General features: G+C 42.3%; 1 protein-coding gene across 1 annotated transcript; it reads right to left on the bottom strand.

Annotated features, from left to right (window-relative positions):
• Positions 1–802: 802 nt before the first annotated feature.
• Positions 803–17,527, bottom strand: LOC106488326 (homeobox protein NOBOX). Its single transcript, XM_067294006.1, has 10 exons — positions 17,479–17,527; positions 14,019–14,768; positions 13,502–13,608; positions 12,843–12,952; positions 11,768–11,901; positions 5,356–5,780; positions 4,838–5,108; positions 3,877–4,223; positions 1,639–1,980; positions 803–1,023 (listed from the first exon to the last, which is right to left on the bottom strand). Exons 1-6 carry the CDS (start codon positions 17,525–17,527, stop codon positions 5,767–5,769), a joined length of 1,164 nt encoding a protein of 387 aa, XP_067150107.1. The 3' UTR covers positions 803–1,023; positions 1,639–1,980; positions 3,877–4,223; positions 4,838–5,108; positions 5,356–5,766.
• Between the last annotated feature and the right edge of the window lie 3,748 nt (positions 17,528–21,275).

A 21,275-nucleotide genomic window follows, 5' to 3' on the forward strand; every position in this document is an offset into this window, starting at 1 on the left:
CTGTCTGGAGTCCCTAAAATTAGGTGTACTTGCTGGAGTTCCTCCCTCTGTTTTGTATATGTCTTACTTTTCCTGGGCTCACTTCCACACATTCCAGGATTACAGAACTACAGAATGGCTGAGGTTGGAAGGGACCTTTGGAGATCATCTGGTCCAACCCCCCCTGCTCAAGCAGGGTCACCTACAGCACGTTGTGGAGGATTGTGTCCAGGCGGGTTTTGAATATCTCCAGAGAAGGAGACTCCACAACCTCTCTGTGCAACCTGTTCCAGTGCTCTGTCACCCTCACAGTCAAGAAGTTTCTTCTCATATTCAGATGAAACTGTGTTTCAGTTTGTGCTCGTTGCCTCACGCCCTGTCATTGGGCACCACTGGAAAGAGTCTGGCTCCATCCTCTTGACACCCTTCTTTAAGATATTTGTATACATTAATAAGATCCCCTCTCAGCCTTCTCTTCTCCAAGCTAAACAGGCCCAGCTCTCTCAGCCTTTCCTCAGAGGAGAGATGTTCCTGTCCCCTAATCATCTTTGTAGCCCTTCGCTGGACTTGCTCCAGTAGTCCCACATCTCTCTTGTACTGGGGAGCCCAGAACTGGACACAGGTGTGGCCTCAGCAGGGCTGAGTAGAAGGGAAGGATCACCTCCCTCATCCATGCATGATTCCAGCCATCATGCATGATTTCAAATTTCTGCCTACCCATGGGACTCTGGTGCTGGTATCAACACTTTCCTGCCTGTGTGCTCTGGAAGATCTGAATTCAGTAAAAAGAATGAAGTCAGGAGATTGCAAAAAACATAGACCAGAAGCTTTTATTGACTGAAATTTCCCCGCTTCTTTTCTCAGCAGGAAAATCATCATGGCAACAATAAAAAAAATCAACCCCAAAGAAGAAACAAAAAAGTGCTTCTGTTGCAAATAGTATTCCCTTGTCTCTGTTCTTACTTTGCAGAGTTTAAAATGGTAATATTTTTTCTTCTTTTTTTCTTAGAGCATTGCATCAGTCATTAGTTTCGTCTTTAACATCTGAAGAAAAAAAAGAAAACAGATTCATAATAAAATTTGATCTCAGATGACCCAGAATTACCTGAATTTTTAAAAAATATTTTATGTTTCAAAATTAGAAAACTCCAAAGAAATTCGCTATTTAAGACATAAGATACCTTCCATCAAATCTAAAGTAAGGTAATTTTGTTTCTAAAGGAAAAACCTAAAAAGGGAAACTGAAACAAAACTCTCCCCTTCTCCCCACTCTTGCTCAAGTTCGGCCTCCAAGAAACGTGTGCATGTCTGTTGGAATATTAGGAAAAAAAAGCAGTCCTGTGTAGCCACTCACCTCACAACAGTAGGTGCCTGACAGAGGACAGAACTTTGCCATCTCTTTTACTGACCTGCCTATGTGTGCCTATCACTGAAAAGAGATCAATCTAAGAACCTAGCAATAGGATCATTAGGCTTGTCTTGGGCAGGAACAGGATCCCATCCCTTCCCCTCCTCCCTTCCCCCCTCCCCCAAAAGTTCCATTCCCATTCATGCCACAGTTTTGATCCCACAGCTGCATCCAGAAGAGTTACTGCAGCCTTGGAATTCTCTCCTTATCCCTCCCTCTTCTCCAAAGAACTCAGCTGGCCTTTCATTTACCAACAATGCTCTCTCCCTTCTTGCTGCTGCTGCTCTCTACTTCTCCTTCAGCAAGCGATGTCAACTCCAGCTCTGTCTGGTGGTTCTGATATGAACTCTGGTCTGGTGTTGCGACTCCCCTTGGTTTTCCAGTATGTGACATGGATCCTAACGTTGTTCCGTTGGGCACTTGAAGGAAATACGGAGAGGAGGGCAGGCTGGGCTGAGTGTAGGAAATCTGCTCTGTGAAGTAGTGTCCTGCTGTGCTAGAAAATGGCATTCGTGAGCCCAACTGATTTGAGAATGGAGCTCCCTGCATATAGAAATCATTCCAGGGGACAGCTTGATAGGCAGTGATACCTGCTGAGGAGAAAGCAACAAAGAAAGGACAGAATAATGAAAATAAGGAAGGTAGTATTAACACCACGTACATGTAAAAATGCATATCTTGTGCTTCTAAAAGCACAAAAAACCATGCTCAGTGCAAATCAATATTACACTTGCACCTTAACGGTTTCTGCAACAGAGCAGACACTGCAGGCATATGAAGGTTAACTTTGTTGTTTCCACAGCAGTATTTTTATCCAGGGCATAGTTCATAGGTGGAAGAACTTGAAAAGTTCATAGCACTGTTCTAATCTAAAGAATGTGATATCACTTTAGAACAGTTCTTGGGTGTATTTAGTGACATTAGAGTTAAAAAAAATTCCCCATCCCTACTTGTCCAAGTCAGCTCTGCAAAGCACAAGCTGGATGCTCATTCGTTACTCTCATTTATTAAACCTGCAATCCCCTAAGCAGGTACATTCTTTAATTCATATATATTAATCCAGCCGAACTGCTCACTCGCTTATATGCTGAAATAAGACTTTAGGGGTGTTGTCCAGTTCTCTTCCCATCGCACTTCTGGGCCCTGGGTCTCAGCTGTCCACACTGCACAATCACAGCATCCCATCGTTAAAGAGAAGAGCCAGGCACTGCAGATTCACTACACATTGTGCTCCAGACAGGATCATGGAAGGAGAGAGCATCAACTTTGACACTCTGCTCCTGCAGCAGTCCTCCAACTTTATCAGTCCTTGCAAGGTTAGCACCTTTATATATCCATTCATGCTCTCATGACATGCTCCAAGGTATACAATGCACACTCCTGGCATCATGCTATAAAAACATTAATTTGGTGTGCTGTGACACAGCCCTCTCATTATTTCTGGCACTTCAAACTGAAAAACCACAGAAAATAATAATTATGCTTTACAACCACAGAGAAGAACTAGGCCAAGTGCTAGATAGCATGGGTGCTGCCAAACTGTTTTTGAGAACATTAGCCATGAACAGTGTGAACATGAACCAGCTTGCGCCAGCAAACCTGTGAGTCAGACTTCTTTCCCTGACAAGGTATGCAAAGACAGTACAGAAATAGGAGCAGCATCTGTGGTCCGAAAACCCTTTATTCCCTTGTGTGATAAGAAGCGAGACAGATTTTTGGACTGTGTGCTTACTTTTAACAAGCCTGACAGTGCAAACAAATAAACTGCAATAGCTTGTTATCTTTTGATTTTACTTGGACCTGAACAACTTCAAAATACAAATCACTGACACAAAACAAGGAGGTTGACAATGCCATTTTCATCTAGTTACTTTTTAGAAAATAAATTATGTTGAAGCGCTTTAATCTAAGTGGTGTTACAAATTAAAGAAAAAGAACAAAGCTATATCCATATTGTGTTGCCCGTGTCTCTAACCCTCTTCTTTTGCACTGCCCCATGGTACATACATTATTTCAAAATGGTTTCAGCAGAAGCCCAGCAAAGTCAGAAGCCTATTTTTCTCGCTATCTCCAACTAATCCACTTGCTGTGGCACTTTTTTCACTTTGCATCTTTGACCTGTACCTCCTATACCACAGGCATATTAGTTTGCTCCACAGTACACCGCTGGAAAAGAAAAATTAGCTTCCTACCAGACAAACCATTGCAGTACCTGACCTATTCACATGGTAACACTCTCTCTGACATGCAGCCTAAGAAATAACTTCTGAATCAAATCTATGTGTCACTTGGCACTTAAAAAAAAAATACAGGGAAATAAAAGGATGGGAGGCATATATATGTGTGTGCCTGTATATATACTTACACGTATATGCACATTCCTTCTTTCTTTCAATGTCATCAGCAAAATTACTGATCATCCTGGACCTTTCAGGGTACCATTTAGTTACTCCAGAGGAGTAGAATGCCAAAAGAATTCAGAAATTTACCTGAGCTTCCACTTGGCTGCTGTAACAAGATCTCTCCCCCCATGTGGTTCTGTACATAGCCTTGCGTGGCCCCTGCTGTCCCATAGGTTACAACTCCACTGTTGCCAGCTAAGGTGAGAAAAGGGGTATTGGACTCAGTGGATGCTGTAGGTGTGAGGCAGACACTGGAGAACTCATTGCTGGGCAGGTGAACTGGCAGATGGTGGAACTGGGAGACCTGGTGTTGCTGAGGATATTGGGGCAGCTGGTAGGTTCCACTCTGGCTGCTGTACTGGTAGTATGAGGTCTCTAGGTTGGCTGCAGGCTCTAGCTGTTCAGGATAATTGCAGGAAGCTGGGGAACTTGCACTGCAAGCAAGGAGAGAGGCAATTCAGAGATTAAAGTAGGGGCAACAGCTGCAGCAACCTGTACAACAAATAATTGTTATATCTCCCTTAACATTCACTTCAACCCTGATATAATTCCTATCCTCTCTCCCAAATCCCAGGCACAGGACAAGAGCAACAGAAACCACTTGAGCAGAGTGCTATCAGAGGGTATCATAGCATATCATAGGGTTCTTTAACAGTGTACATTAGTGAGGACTGCTTTCACCTCTGCTGTTCCCACCCTCCAAGCACCCCCCAATGCTCAGTGCATCGTCTCCTAAGGATTCCTTTTCACTGTACTTCTGAACCCCACTTTTGCCAACATACATGCAATTCTGACTGCATTTTGGTAAAAGGTATGCCTTTTGTGAGAGCAAGGGTCCGAACCCACTATGCACATCTTTACATTTTTTTATACCCCCTTTAAAAGGGTTTCCTTTCTTTTACTCTCCAGACCTTCTCACTCCCACATCTAAATCCACATTCATGCTCCCATCTATTTCCTTGTTCTACAATCCAGCACAGCCCTCGCAAGGCTTCTCCCAAGGTTCACTTTTCTCATCTCCTTCAAAGACAATCTCATCTGTTCCTACCCTTGATTCTGGATGCTGTAAGTGAAAGTGTCCATGGAGCCATTTTCCTGACCGGACAAGCTGCATTCACTGTTGGAAGTGTCCAGCATCAAGGGAACAATATGACTGTGGGGGCTGAAGGACAGACTGAGAGGGAGACTGGCCCTGCGAATGGGTGGAGGGCTGGGAAGACTAGGGAAGCACTCCATTCTGCTGGAACCAAAGTTGCCTTGAGACAGTGGCTTTGACTGAACTGCTTCACAAGGTGACACCATTCCCATCACTGAAGAGACTGTGAATAAAGAGAGATACTGTCACACGGTGCTGTAATACTGAAAATAAAAAGGAGCAAGCAGAGGGAAGAAAGTCACAAGAGTGACAGAAGAGAAAGGCAAGATGTCAGTGAACGAGCGGAGGTTAACTGATGAGAATAAAAGTAAATAAGCAGCAGCATGGCTGCTGGGAAGCAAAAGGTATATAAGGAGTAGTAACAAGCTCTCCGGAACAGAGGCTGATGTTTATTGGTTAAATAAAATTACCTTCATGATCTCAGTTTCTGCATACTGGATTTATTCAGCTCTCAAGAAGTCAGCCAAATGAAGCAAAGCACTTCCTGGAAAAAAGCCAGGAACAATCCCCTAGCCATCTTCCATCTCTAGTGTCCTCTTGGAAGAATGTGCTGCACAGATTACCCTTTCAAAAGGCTTAACTGTGGTTTGAAAGAAATGAAAATGTGCCTTTAGAGATCCACTGTCTAGGTCATTACCAAATTTTCACTCCTGGTTTGGCCTCTGATGAGTCAATCCAAAAAAGCAGAGATGCCAGCTGAAGGGCCTCAGGAACAAGAAGTTGGGAGATGGAAAATGAAATGGACATCATTTGGTTGCTAGAGTCTTGTTTGGTGACCTGCCTCCTCAGTCACTGCTGGAAAAGGAGAGAGGAACGGTTTCCTACAGCGCAATCTCTGTGAAAGGAGGACAATGTAGGAAATGAAAAAGTCAGAAGCACATATGCTGATGATCCAGAATAACAAGTGTATGTAGGAGTTCAAGAAGCTTGCACATGGTACAAGCGAATAAGATTCTCTTCTGTTATGCCAAATAGCAAACCATCTCTTTCTTGAAAAGTGTGACAATCAGGTGTGCACGACACAATTTGAAATGAATTTTCAAGTCTGGCTAGGTTGAACCAGCACAAGCAGTAGGCAGATATGAGAAAGTATCACTGACTGTTCAGGTAACATTAGTCTACTGCTATGCACTGGAAAGCATTTAGGGAAAGTTAATAGTATGAATACCTTACAGCTGTAGCCGTAACAGTATTTGGTAATCTGCACCCTTGCAGACATACAGTGCAACATCAGATGTACTCCACCAAGGGAGAATCAAAGGCCTTAAACATAAAACTTAATCATAATACTGCAATGACAAGCATAAGCAATTGTTAGAGAATTTTGGAATGCATGCTCAGAGAGCTGATAAGGAGATTCCACTTCAACACCTTGCAGCACAATTTCTCAGTTTCCCCAGTGTACTGTGCAGTTGTGCTTATTTTATCTTCCTACATCAAATGGTTTTCAGTTCATTGCAGCTATGGAAAGAGGGAGTCACACTGTTTCAGTGAAAACTAGAACAGCCCTGACTTTTGATTCATTTAGAAAACCAGAGCAAGTCCTATGATGGCATCTCAAAAGCATTCACATGCTCAGGCAATTGTCAGTGGTTTGTTCTTTATTTGAACATATCCTTTCTCCATGTTGGGAAACATTTGTAATGTACATGTCATAGGTTTATCTCACCATTTGCTATTTTTTGACATAACACAACTCATCTAGTCCCATATAACACAGCATTAGTCAAGACAATATTTAGTTTCCTTGCAAGTCAAAACAGCTTAAGACAGAAATGAAGCTGAGGATCTCTTCTGGTTTTTGAAAACCTTCTTTTGCACTTGATCTCCTAACCATTCTATGCTAGAATGTAGTAGCACATACAGATGTTATGGAACAGCAGCCATTTGGGGCATAACTTACCTGAAAAATTGACCACATCCAGATAAACCTTTAGTCAATAATGACAGTAGGATCAGCTGTTCTGCAGATGGCCATCATCTTGCTCAGAATTAATATAAGCAGTGCTACCAACATAGCCCAAGAAACCACTTCTAAACTCACTTTCACACACATTTAGAATTAAGTTCTGTTTTGTGAAATATCTGCAACACCTAGTGAAGATAATCCTTATGGATCATGGCAATAGTACCATGTGCAATGAGCTCATGAAGATACCTTATTCAGCCTCCAAAGAGCTGGTTCAGCCTTTGCTAGAATTTCCTCTACTTTTCAGACCATTCTAAGAAAGACACTGAATGCATCACTTCCGAATACAGTATCAAACGCAGTGAGAATAAACAATTTCCAGAGAAGTAGTATCTGCTAAATATGACGCTACATTTACATAAGATTTTAGCATCTTGTTCAATGGTGAAGTGCGTGTTTGACGACCGCTGGCTTGAGATAATACTTACATTTTACAATTCTATTGTTCTCCCAGACATTGATGTAGACATAAAAATTCTCAGTAGGTTTTCCATTGAACGTGGGAAAGCAACAGTAGGATTTTTTGTTTATCACTTCCGCTGCTGGGTTTTCAGTCCATGAGACAACCTTGTCAATTTATGGAGAGCAATTTAATAATCTGCAGCTTCAGATTTCACTTTGGTCAGTCTCTGAACCAGTCCTGGTGATACACTTGTCTTTTAACTCAAGAGTGGCTATTCTAAGTCTCCAGTTACACAGCTGTCTTCTCCATACTATAGCTGCTTCCTCAGCATACTGGCATAGTTAAGATACCCATTCTTTAGTGCAAACAGTTTTCAGTGTATGGGACAGAGTCTTACATGAATAAAAATGGATGTGTACACTTCTTGATATGACTGTGATTTCAGTCTATACTAATATTAAAGCAGACAGAGGTCTACTCTAGAGCAGAGTCTAGATCATGTCAAACTTCATGCAATTATTCCCAAGACTTCCATTACAATCCCATCTCTGCCACTAAGTAATCATCTTGTTATTTGCATAAGACCTACCAGCATATGCTGGGTTCCTGAAATGTGTCCTCAGCAAAATAGCCACATGAAGCAAAATACTTCCTGCAAAAGCACCACTGGGAAAAAAAAAAATCTCATCCTACAAACCAGAGACATAGAATATAACTTTTCTCTCTAAACGGTCAAATCTAAAGGGGTAAGGAGGCCATAGAGATATAAGCATCTCTCCTGCTCACAAAAAGCTTCTGCAAAGTACAACTTTGCCTGAAGAACCGCCATAACTGAAAGTTTATGTACGCATACAGTCACTGCTCACCTGTACAAACATGCTCTCGATTTGCATGTAAAAGACACTTCACTGTATTTGTATCCAAACTTTCTGTAATGCTAAGGAAGATTCAAGCCTACTTAGAGACATTAAGGTTTCATCTTCAAGAGTCTCTTTATGCCTTAAGTCAATAAATTACCACAGAAAGAAATCTGTCAGAAGTCTCAGACAAACAAGAAGAGAAACCTCAAATAACTGAAAATATCAAAAAAGAATTAAGTACATTAATTTGTTTAAAACAAGCTAGCTGTCTTGCAAAAGTAGTAGGAAAACAATTCTAAGATCAAAGAAAACTCAGGTAAAAATTTATGAAGCAAACAAGGCTCTTACGGCAAGTTGTGTGCGTTAGACTAGAAAACTGAAACCAAACTCAGAAGCCACAACTGCCAGCAAGGAAGAGTAAGTCTAAAATAGCACTTGGGGACATTTTTAATCATCTTGTTTACAGAACTGTACAAAAAGATGGGACTGAAAAAAACACTAGTCAGTTAGAATTACTGGCTAAATAACAAGAAAAAAAACAGAGGAAAAGAGAACACTGAACACTCTCCAATGGTGTCAGGTAACAGACTGTACTGTTCTCATGCATATAAGTGATTTGCTTGTCCAGCTGAAAGTGGTTCGGCCCATTGCTACCAAGGAAAGCATCCAAATAATCACTCCATTAGGCCACAATCTTGGGCAGAACTGTACCATTACATCAACCGGTCAGAGATTAGCTTGATGAAACCTGTCAGTTACGAGCTGTTTCCACAGAGGCCATTCTTTGTACTAAGCAACTGCTCTTGTCTTGCAAGTGCACTGTGCTGTTCATTTTCCTTTTTTTTGTTTGGTTTTTTTTTGTTATTTTGGATTTTATCCTATCCATATTTTATCTCCATTATTTTGAGATCTTCTAATAAAGAAAACAGGTGGGTCCTGCATGTTTCAATTTGTTGGCAAGCTTTTTTCTGAAGAAGGAGCCTGGATTTGAAAGTTGCATTGTCTTTTATTTTTCTTCCATCTCATTTTCTAATTTCATTCTTAAAGAAAAAAGTCTGCTTATATGATGTCAGATAACAAAAAAAAAGAAGTTTTATTCTCATGGTTGGGTTATCCTAAATCTAATGTAGCAAAACTGTGATTGAAGCTTTTCCTATGATTAGGCCACGCAGCTTTCTCTCCCACGAGGACTCTCTGCATCTTGCAACAGTCTTTCCCTCAGAAGGAGCACTAACTTAGATCTCTGCTCTGCCCTGGCAGCAATTTTCCCATGACTTGTAGGAATGCAGTATTTTTAAGACTTCCACCTTCCATCAAATTTGACTGGAATTAAATAAATTTGGAGGGAAAACTGGGTTTAATAAACAGAGCACAGCTTCTGTGTGTGGCTCATTACATACACCATACATCTCCTTTGCCTGAGCAAACCAAGTTAGAAAAGAAAAAAGCAAAAACAACAACAAAAAAATCCCCAGGGTTTGTGGGTATTAGCAAAGCATGCCTCTTCTCTGCAAAGAGATTTAGAAATGGTACTTTCTTTTCAAACAGATCTGTATCTGGAAAGTATTTACCAGCTTTAGATGACACAAATAGATTTCATTACTTCTTGCCCAGCAGAAGCAGCATGATTTAAAGAGAACAAGGGGAAGTCTGTTCCCTCACACACATCTAGCAAAATGAAGTACATTCTAATCCTCACACGTGTGCCTAATATTGAAGATACTGTGGTTTCAGACAAACTATGGAAGCTACATGTACACACAGTAAATGCAATAGGTGACAGTCAGCAGCGAGTTCAAAGGACTCAGGGAGTAAGAACTCGGCTATGTTTATCACTCATTTTCTCACATAGGCAGTCCATTCTCAGGAACAATCAGTTGCCTTTTTCTTCCTTACACATTATGCAAAAAATTCAGACTGGACTTTTCTTTCCGAACAGAAAGATTGTGTTTTCCATGAGTGCAGTTACATCCAGTGTGCAGATTCCTCAGAAGAAAGTGTTCAGTACAGATAGATGACAAGATAACAGTCCTGAATGAAACTTTAGCAACCAGGAAAGTTCTGCAGACAAGTGTAGAAATATAAACATATTTGGTTTGTTTTCTTTAAATGAATTATTCTTCAAAATCTTGATCTTTATCTAATTAAATACAGGACTCACTGACTGCACCATTTCTTCATTCTGGGAAGCAGTGGATTATTCAAACACTTTGACAATGTTTACTCTACTGCAAGAAGTTGTGGAAAAACTGCAGTTAATTGAATTACAGTTAAATTGGTTAAACAGCTCATAGAACTGACTTAAGTAGTCCTTGCCTTGAGACTATTTATGACAGGTAAATTTAAATGACAGAAGTGCTGGATTACAGTATCAAAAAAGCATCACAATTAAGTATGTTTAGTTTAGATATCTGGCTTTTAGAATTCTGAATTTGTTGATACAGTTTTATTGTTGCTTTCTACAGTGCCAAAATATTTTGTAAGTTATCAGTACTATTAAAAATACTGTATTAAAGTTGAGTCATATTAAAAAAAAGTTTTGCATAGAACTGGCCTTAAAAGTAATACCACTATATATTTAGCATACAACAAAAGGACGGAAATGAGAACATGAAATTCAAAAGACTGAATAGTACTGAAGAGCAGAAAAAAAACCCCACAGCTGTACTGTGTGTCAGCACATCTATTGCTTGGGAAACCCCTCTCTAAGGAAGTGGCAAAATCCTCATTATTTTGAAAATATTTTCAAGTCATGCCAACTTGGAAAACTAAACATATATAAGAAACGCTTTATGGAACATTCCTGACTCCAGGGAATGTTCTGGTACTCCACACATGAATACGCAATTGAACAAATCCTCTCTCTTTGGTTTCCATGAATCTTCAAGTCTGATTGCAGCTCAGGTAGAAAACTGATCCAACAGCACAGCCCTCTGACTTTCAACAACATTGCAACAGGAATTAAGTAAGGCTGTATGCTTAAGAACTCAGATAGTCTCACTCCCTCAAGGTTTTGCACAAAATAGGAATCTGCACTGCCCATTCCTAGTGACTGGAGAAGTCAAAGAACCTCTCTGGGAAGATGGAAAGGTATGGGCTGATCTGAGGGAGGCTCTACAACGCCAAAAGTTTACACAGTGCACCTTCCTCACACAGCTTGCTCTATTACGGGTTGTAGCTGAAAAACTGTAATCTAGACCAGAATATGCCATGAAATTGCTGGAATAATACTTCCATCATCATTCAGAAAAGAACCTCCAACAGTGCCAGCATCATATAGCTATTACAGAAGACTGCCCCAATCCTGTATCCTTACAGAGTCATATTTAGAAGTCCTTGCTGGGCTGTGCTAGGTCATGAATAAGTACTGCAAATTTGGCTCCCCTGTTAGCACTGAGGCTCCACCCAACATAGCTGGTAACTGGATTAGCAGGGAGTTGTTAAACATGGTGTCACTGTTTGGACTGGTCAGGGGGAACATGATTCGCAAGACCTTCCCAAGAGTGTCTGGGAATCCATCAGCACCACCAACCAATGCTGTAGTTACTATCAAAATACTACTACAAAATATCTACTGATATGAGTCTTACCTGAGGAGGAAGCAAGCAGTGCAGAGTGTCCACTGAGCAGGCTGGAATAGTTCCCAACTGTAGTGTCTATGCTCGATATAGCAGACTGGTCATGAGCAATGTCAGGCAGTGGAGGCACGGGTAGAAGAGGTGTCCTGGAGGTGTACATAAAGGGCATGAGCATAAACCAGAGGACAAGATGAGACATTATCAAAAAATATACACTTAACTCTCCTATAAGGGACAAGCACTAGATCACTAGTACGTGGAAGGGGAAGTGCTGGCTGAATTACAAAAGCAAGGAGAAGCAGTGCAAGGGATGTTGTATCAAATATTTGGACAAGCAGTCCCAGGCCACTAGTGGCAGAAAGGGCAGGTGATGGGGACAGCACAATGAGACCAGTCAGGTGGTCTCCTATCTTTCACTCAATTTAATTTTTACACTTCATTCTGTTCTCTTCAGAGAGAGACCCACATTCCAAGCTGCCATAAATACCTCCCTCAGTAAGATTCACTTCTTCCTTCCCTCTCCCCCCCACTTGAAAGACCATCTACCTCACACACTCCAATTTCTCCCCAATATGAATTTCCCACCTCTCCTCTGCAGAGGTGCTAGCTTTCATTTCTTCAGATAAACCCATGTCTTTGTAAGACTGCTCTGAGCAAGTAGCAATTCCATCATCAAAGGAAAATCTATGAACATGGAAAGCAAGGGTGACAGAGGGACTGGCATGAAGGAATTCCCAAGCACACACACAATGGGTCTGGCCAGCACATTCACAGAAACTGAAAACAGAGGTGTGATCAAACAGATCTTTCCTATTTCATCCTCTGCTCTCTACATGCCTTCAGCAGAGGGATTTCAACATTTTTACTTCAAAATTGTGCTGCAGATTAACCAGAAGCCCTCTTAGAGGGTCCATTACAATCTGCCTAGACATCTGTCAGGCTGCAGAATACAGAGGAGGAGCTACCGAGGTTCAACTCAGTGGTCAGCTCTCAGTGGCTTAAATGTAAAGGGAAAGAGGGACAGGAAAATATTTCATTCACTAGCTATTCAATGTGGAGAAAGGAAAAAACAGAGCAAGTCTCTCACCTGTAACTGTCCGACCCTGAGGGGACTGCTGATGCTGAGTATTTTTTATTCCCTTTCACACTCAACTTCTCTGTTTTTCGCCACTTTGCCCTGCGATTCTGAAACCAGACCTGATAAATGGAGAGAAAGGATACATTCAGAGCAGAAATCACCTCCTTCTGGGGAGGCAGGCAAAAATCAACAATAACAGCCTCCACAGCCCACCAGGTTAAAACAAAACTCTCCTCGCTTCCACAGAGAATCAGCAAGGTTCATTGCAACCAGAAAGAGAAGAATAACAGCAAAAAGATCACGCTCCAAACCCCAGTTTCCTTTGTTACTCACAGAATAATCTTCAAAATAAAGAGATTAACTCCAGCCTCATCAGCTTCTTTTACCCACACATTATGTGTCTCATCTTAAGAGACAGGAAGAAAGATGGAGTAGACAACAGCTGATGCCACTGCCATTTTCTTTTTTTTTTTTAATTTGCTCATATAGTGTCCATCCGTGCAAGCTCTCTTCCTGACTTTCTCATCAGTGGAACCTGCAGTCTCTATCCTGTTTCTCGCAAGTTCCTCTCTTCTTGCTCAAGATTTTCCTCCCTGCCCCAGTCCCTCTTCCTCTCATTTTTCTGGCACATAACCCACAGCCAACTCTGTTACCCACACAGGCGTTACCATGATACGCTGTGGCGTTACACCAACAACAGCTGCAATCTCCCTCCTCTTCTCATTGTCAGGGTAGTGGTCTTCCTGGAACATCTTTTCCAACTCTTCTAGCTGCTCTAGAAATGATGTATTGTTCAAAGACAGAGAGCGAGATGGGGAGGGGGTGATAAGAAAAAAATATCCCAAGAGAAACAAGATAGGGGAAAAAACAGAACAGAACAAGTTTTACTATACTTTGGAAAAAGAAATACTTGAGCAATATAAAGAACTTCTTTAAAAGCACACCACAAAAATAAACACAAACCTTCATCCACAGTAAAATGAAAAGCATTGCTAGTAATACTTCAAACACAAGGCACTCAGCAACCTTTATTTGAAGATGCTCCTGCACATCTAATAGTGCAGAATGCGTTGCAAATAGTGCAGGTCAGCATCTCCAAGTTGTGCCTTCCGTATGGTGAAGGAAACACTAGTGCCACTGCCACCACAAGTGCCACTGTCTGCCAGTCAGTTCCCCATTATCTACCTGCACTGTAGAAGGTCCGTGACTTCTTCCTGACAGGCAGAATTTCTGGATTCTCAAGTAACTCTTTTTTCTCCTTGGCCCCATCACGGCTATTTCCAGCCTCCAGCACTGAAGATACCTTGTAGGACTGCTGAGCTGCAGTGTTGGCTGAAGCACACTTGGATGATTGACGGGTAGCCAGGCCACACACATGCTGTAACTGTGCTAGCCTGCTGAGGTCTCCAGGGATGACACTAGATGTCTTCTCAGGACACAATCCACTTTTGTTGGTATTTTTTTTCTTCTTTGCCTCCTTTTCAATCCCATCAGAGGAATAACTCTCACACTGTTCATGTGATCCTGACTGATCTGTGGGTTCCTGAGCAAACTTGGCCACAGGAGGTGGAGGCACAGAGTTCATGTCACTGAGGAAATCTGGTAGCTGCCTACCCACTGAGGCAAGGTTGAGCTGGCAGTCAAGGGCTGCTGAGTCTTGGGAAGTTGACACGGTTGCCTGCACCATGCAGTAACTTTCATTTTCCTCCTCCTCCTTCACAGGGCTTATCCCTTCTTCTGTTCCCAAGGTATCCCCAACTTCTTTTATAGCTGCACTTTGGGGTGTGGGTAGCACATTGCTCCCTTTACCATGCTCACCAACAGGGTCAGCATCCACCACAAAGTGCTCAGTATTCTGCGATGAGTCCTCCTTCTCATCCTTGAACACTACAAGAAGAAAATGAAAACCAGCCCCCCAATCCCCACACACATTGTCTAAGCCAGATGTGCCTCAATAGGAAGTTTCAGTTATGGGAGAAGGAAAACACTACGCAATGAAAGCCAATGGTGAAAAAAGCTAGAGAGTTCAAAAACCAGGATAGAGTGCTGCTAGGAAAGCAAAAGCAGAGAATGTGACATGGTCAACATGGAGACATTTCAAGCAACTGAGATGAGAAAAGCCTCATTTTGAGAGTGAAGATGCCTGCAAAAACAACCAACTGCAAACTGCAAGAAGAATTAGGGCCAGACATACAGAATAAATGGAAGAATGTGTATTACAAATACAGTAGTGGAAAAATAGCACTGGGGATAACAAAGGTCTTTGGAATAAGGAACAAAACAAAAATCAATGATGTTTACATATCAAGACACTAAGTGTCTCCTTACAAAAAAATGATTAAAAGAAAAATATGGGCAAAATTCTGGTTTACTCTATCAGTAGTAATTATCTGACAGATGACATCACTTGATGATTAGAGAGGTTTCTGTTTCTATCATACTTGAGTTGGCCAAGCAAAACCCAACTGAATTGTACAGACTTCTGAGGACTGCCTTAAATTAGTTTTCTGCAGCTTCAAACACAACAACACTTATGATAACATAGGCTTACAAGATGGGAAATAGCTAGCTGAGGAGAAAAATAAGTTTAAGAAGTCTGATCAAGTTTAACAAAAAGCAGAAACTGCATCACACTAACAGAGACTGAATAGTAGAAGACAGGTCAGAAAGAACATAAAATAAAGAAATAAATATGCAACTATTTTTGTAACAGAGTAATAAATAAGCATTATTCTTTCCCAGCTAAGATGCACATTTTAAAACCAAGAAAACCTCCTGATTGTCTCAGAATATGTACATAAGTCAGTGTGATATCTGTTACTTTTTCTTTTTTTAAGCAGGTGACTAGTTTTTAAGAATTGAGGTAGAATAATAAAAGCAGAACCATATATTTGCCTCTGTATGGAAAGAAGAAACTTTGAGCAGACTATTGGCAGCATTTCAGCTTCAAGTGTCTACAAAAAAATGTGTGGGGGAAAAAGATCTAAAATCATTTCATTTCACTCTATCCTGCTTTTGACATAAACTATTGCAACACCAAAATAAAGGACTTGCTTTCTGCCTCGTTATGTTTCTCTTCTTAAACAACTATTAATCAGGCAGGAACCTCACAACACCAGTCAGCCAGCAGAACCTTCATAGAAGTATGAAGGGATGCCAGGCTGCTTCCAAGACTCCAATTCGCCTTTTTACAGGATTAAGAAAGAGGAATTAGTCGCATGGAAAAAAACAGAAGCAGGAAACTGTGTAACCAGAATAATTTGATCTTGTTAAGCAGCAATAGTTTCCACTGCTGTTAAATGAGATGAAATATCCTGATTTGGAGGGTCAAGAACCAAGCCAAGCAGAAGCTGGCTATGTTCTATCTAATTCCTTTTTCCACTGTGCTCCCCACTGTATCTGAGTCTGTTTCAGTCCCGTTCTCACTAACTGCATGAAAAAGCCAATCCTGTTCTCACTAATTATGCAAAAAAGCCAGTATTTTCTTGTGTTGTTCATTCTGTCACTCACCCTCTGACTCAAATAATGAAGGGTATTTTCAATCTAGTGTTTTGACATGAGAAGCCTATTTCCTTATTTTTAGTTTTACACACATACTGGTCTGTGCTTACATCATAAAATACACTTCAAAGTCTTGTGTATGTCCCTTGTATCTGCAGCAGAGAGACAGATCAACATCTGGGAGTTTTACATCATCTACAGGAATCTTCCTTCATCAGAAAGGAAATTGCTAGCTCTATTCCTAAAACATATAGGAAGAACCTGACAACATGTAACTTGGGATTGCAGGTGCCAAGAAAAGACCTGCAAAGTAAATAAAGTTTGGAGAGGAACACAGACCTTCATGGTAATCTGGGAGTTGCCAATCCATTCTTCTCCCCCACCATTAAAATTACAAGCGAGCAGACTGAACATCACTTTGTGCCACTTTTAGATAAATAACTTTAAATAGAAAGAATTTTAATAGGCAGGAAACATCATACTAAAGGAGTTTGAAATGTCTTGAGTTGCTGAAGGTGCACTAGCAGGAAGCAAGTCCCCTTTTTATCCTCCTTAAACGGTCCAAGCATCTCCTTAGGAGGAACAAGGTAACCACTTGCACAGTGACAGCAAGACTTTTAAGGCTGCTTTGAGCATATGGTACAAAGTAATCTGGGCACGCACACAGAGTGGGAAATATGAACTTTGCAGATCCACCCACACCAGCTAAGACAAGGAGGAGAAACACCAAACAGTGGGCAAGGGCCAGAAGTGCCACCAGCCTAGAAACCCAGAGGCAGTGGGGTCCCATTAGTGCAATAGAGAGCGAGCAACTGGCCCCAACCTTCACACCTGCTTGCCAGGTGCTTTTACAAGCTCGGTGACACGAGGGCCCTGCAGACACAGGGCTTAGCAGCAGCACATTTCCCCAAATCCTCTAGGTCCCTCGACGGCAGCTACCCCTCAGGCCTGGGCACCGCGGGGCCTCCCACCCCAAGCAGAGCCAGGCACAGGGGAAGGCAGGGGCCAACAGCTGCCCACCCTACTGGGACTGCGGCGGGGAAGAGGCGATAGGGTCGTTAGCCGCCGCTGGGGCTGCTCATTAGGCTCATTGCCGGGTGCCTCCCCCCAGGTCATTAATGAGCCCCCGCGGCCGGGCCCTTACCCAGCCCGTCGGGCGCCCACTCCTTCTCCTCCGCGCCCGCCCCGTCCATGCCGGCTGGGCGGCGGCGCGTCCCGCCCGGCCCGATTAATGTCCCCCCGGCGGCGAGCCCCGCGCGGACTGCGGCCGCGAGCCGCGGCGGGCTCATCAAGGGCACCTGGGGGAGAGCGAGGCCCAGCAGCGGGCCGAGACTGCCTCACCAACCTACCTCAGCCGCGCGGGAAGCGCGTGAGGCGGGCTTCTCCTGCAGAGGAGCGGGAGAGGCGGCTCCCCGGGAGGCCGCAGGTAACGGGGGCGCGCGGCTCCGCCCGTCCGTTGCGGCGGTTCGCGCCTTCCCGCTGCCTTGTGCGTCCCCTCCCCCGCCCAGGGGCGCCATCTTCTGCGGGCTGCCGGGCGCTGAGGCCTTTTCCCTCCCTCCCTCCCTCCCTCCTTTGTGTGTGAGGCGGGCTTGGAGAGCTGGGATCCAAATGGCAAGAAATCTTCACTCTCCCGTGTTGAAATAGGGGGCAGAAGTGTGTCTGGGAGATGTAAGGTCATCTGAAAGACTGTGCTTCTTAAGTCCCCATGGGGAGTGGACTTAAACATTGGTAGTAACAAGCATTTTAAACCCAGCTGTTACAAAACTGAATCGTGCAACAGATCACACTGAATGAAGTGAACTTTGCTATCTTTCCTCATGGGCTGGCAGAAAGTCAGAAGGATATATTTTTTTCTATGTCCTCTGGCTCCAGTTGCTTAGAAATACTTCCCTTCCAATTCTCTAAACTGGCAGTTGGAAGAAATAAATGGCACTTCTTGACTTTGAGATGCTCTAATCCTGCTTCCTTTTAATACTGATAATTCTCAGAAGAAACAAGGTTCCTAATGCAGTGATACTAGGCAACTCTTGCTATTGAAGTACCACAAGTGCTTTCATCTGCTCTGGTAACATTTAAAACCAGCTTTGTGTGCATGAAGCAACTACACAACATGTCAAGCAGGAGTGAACCAAGCTGAGATTATTTGACTTCTTTCTTCTCACATGCAGTTGATGGAGAGACCTGTGCCATAACTTGCTAAGTCACAGTGGTTCCAGAAATCAGGTCCTCCTCTTTTACATCTTCCATATACAACTTTTCTAACCACCAAAAATGCAGCTGGCTCTAAACACAGCTTTTATGTGTGTGTGTATATATATATATATATGTCTACAAACAGCAAAGACAACACTTCCTTAATAAATATGGCATATTTAATTGTGCTCTGCTCCACCAAGATGCAACCTCCTTCATCATCTTATTGGTTATTAGCTCAGTATCTTCTTGCTGGATTGCCATAGCACCATTCTCCTACACAGCATTTTCCCATCTGCCCTATCTTGGCTTCAAGGTTTGCTGTAGCACTGAAGGGCCTGTTGCTGCAAATGCTTTCACTTGGGAGATATCTCATTAAGTTAAATGAGTATAAACTGAAACATATGTGCCAGCACTTCTCAGACTGAGGACAGTTAATATGAAGGCGTGAGTGCACCTAGTTCAGCTCCCAAATGCAAGAAAAAGCTGGCTGGAATGTGATTGCAGCTTAAATGACATTTAACAGCATTCAGCTGACCAAACAGAGTGAATGGGACCTCCTGAATAGTAGATAAAATTGCTCTAACTGCTCTAGGGGTTCCTGTCTTCTAGCAATGTTGTGGTTATTTACTGAGCTCTGGTCTTGTCATTTTTTTATAGCATTCTAAAGGACAATAAGAACTGCAGAGAATAATTTTGTTTTCTTTTAGGAGGGATCAATTCAGGATTTTCAGGGGCTGTGGGTTGTTTTTTTTTTTTTTTTACTTTTTAGAGTTATATATATTTTCTTCACTGACTATAGAAGATTAACATCCAAATTGTGTGCAAAACTTAGTTTTTTGGGTTTTTTTTTAATAGTTAGGTGGTGGTAGTACATCTTGATGTACTTTGGTTCCCTCACACATGCATCTGAGTTTCCTTCCATTACTTCTAGTTAAAAATACTTTATTTGCTGTAAACCTTCCCTCTTCTACTTTGCTGTTGTCAGATAACTCACATATATGGATTTGAGGCTCCTAGGCTCGGAATATTGTCTATGTGAACGTTGGATCTACCCAGATGGGAGTGGATTGTAAGATTCTAATGTTAATTTCTTACTTCCACATGGTTACTCTTTCCAGATCTTGACTGTCCTGATGAGCATCCTTGAATTTCATTTCTGTCTGCATTTGAGTACCATATAACAAAAATTGAATATAGGTCACTAGGTGAAAGTCACTAGAGACCATTATTAGCTTGTGTGACACGTGAGAAGGATTTGTGATATTGGCAGGAATGCTTTATTGGATGGATTATGGGGGGATTTTTCTGTATCATTTTGATTGAGGATGTAGCATGCCAGGGGACAGCAAAAGCGGGGCTGCTTTGCAAAATAGGACAAGCCAGAAGCCAGTGCGACTCCAGCACAGGCACTGATAGTGCCATCAGCAACCAGAGCAAGTCCTAGAGTATCTAAACAGGGTGGACAGAGCAGGGTGCTGATAACAGGGTTCACCGACAGTCTCAGACCAGGCAAGGTGATGAGTCAGGTCCAGCATCTATCCAGGGGGCCTAGTCAGGAGCAGTAGGAGTTGGGGGCCACAGACAGGACTGGAGACGAAGGTCCACAACATAGGTCCAAGGTCCATGCATGAGACAGTCAAAGACAGGGCTGGGCATAGACACACTCACAACATGGGTCTGGATGCCCAGGCCTGAGCTTAAAAGTAGCTCGTGAGGCAAAAAGCAGCAGCTGTGTGGGTAGAGGAAGCTGGTCAGGACTATTAAAGCTTATCAGGGCTGGAAGGAGAAAGAGGTTGCTTCTTAGGACTCTTCTCTCTGTTTATAGAAACACAAGCCTGTTTTTCCTCAGACTTTGCCAGCCACCACACTGGTTCATGTGAATGTCCTAAAATGTGAGGAAATGTTTCCTGAAATAATGGCTCCTACTGCGATGTGTGGTGTCATTTGGGGGGAGGGAGGGAGCGTTAAAAAGTACTGTTAAGAGTTTTTATGGCTCTTCAAATGCATACTGCTGTGAAGTTCTTATTTATGCATGCAGTTGCCTCCTTCCTGTAGCCACTGTGTTATCATTCAAATAGTTGTCTCAAGCTGATTACATAGAGGAACAGGGAACAGGCAGGGTTGATGTTTGAGTTGTGTTCATTCCTGCTGATGAACATAAAAAGGCCATTTCTCATACAGTGTTCTATTCTGTGGACCTTCTTTGCAGATCTTACCAGAAGAGTATAGGCATCTGGCTGACAAAATCTACCCTTCTGTTTAAAACAAATTTCATGGGAAATCAGGTTATCCCCATTACATAATGGAGGGAGAGAGCCTGACTCATGAGTAAGTATCCACTTCATCCTATTACAGTCTATTTGGTTCCTTCTAATTGTATGTGCAGTTGCAGGTGCTAAGAAATGGTAAGAGGAATTTTACTAGTTTCTGATTAACATTGTATAAATTTAGTCAAAAGCATGAAACTTTAGTCAAAAGCCAAAAAGCATTAAAGTCAGTACAGATTTGCTCATGAAATTTGGTGATGGGGCTAAAATTTAGCTAAATTGCTCACGTGTAGAGATAATGGAGAATCTGTGGGCTATTTCAAATGTAGGAAGTCAAAGAAAAACAGTGTATAAGCACTTATTCTTTGAAGCATAAGGTTATTGTTAACCGTCCCTAAAACACAAAAAGCCTGACACCGGGAAACTAATGATATACCTGTGACAGGGAAAAGCTGATCTTTGAAACAACTAGTTAAAC

Source organism: Apteryx mantelli, chromosome 1, assembly GCF_036417845.1.
Source record: "Apteryx mantelli isolate bAptMan1 chromosome 1, bAptMan1.hap1, whole genome shotgun sequence".
Classification (NCBI taxonomy): domain Eukaryota; kingdom Metazoa; phylum Chordata; class Aves; order Apterygiformes; family Apterygidae; genus Apteryx; species Apteryx mantelli.

Excerpts from the sequence above, each read along its gene's own strand:
- LOC106488326 (XM_067294006.1), bottom strand. The coding sequence starts at position 17,527 with ATGGACGGGGCGGGCGCGGAGGAGAAGGAGTGGGCGCCCGACGGGCTG. Across the intron at positions 14,769-17,478 it reads GTGGGCGCCCGACGGGCTGG|ACAATGTGTGTGGGGATTGG; the intron begins GTAAGGGCCCGG and ends CATCTGGCTTAG. Across the intron at positions 12,953-13,501 it reads TAACGCCACAGCGTATCATG|GTCTGGTTTCAGAATCGCAG; the intron begins GTAACGCCTGTG and ends TCCATTTATCAG.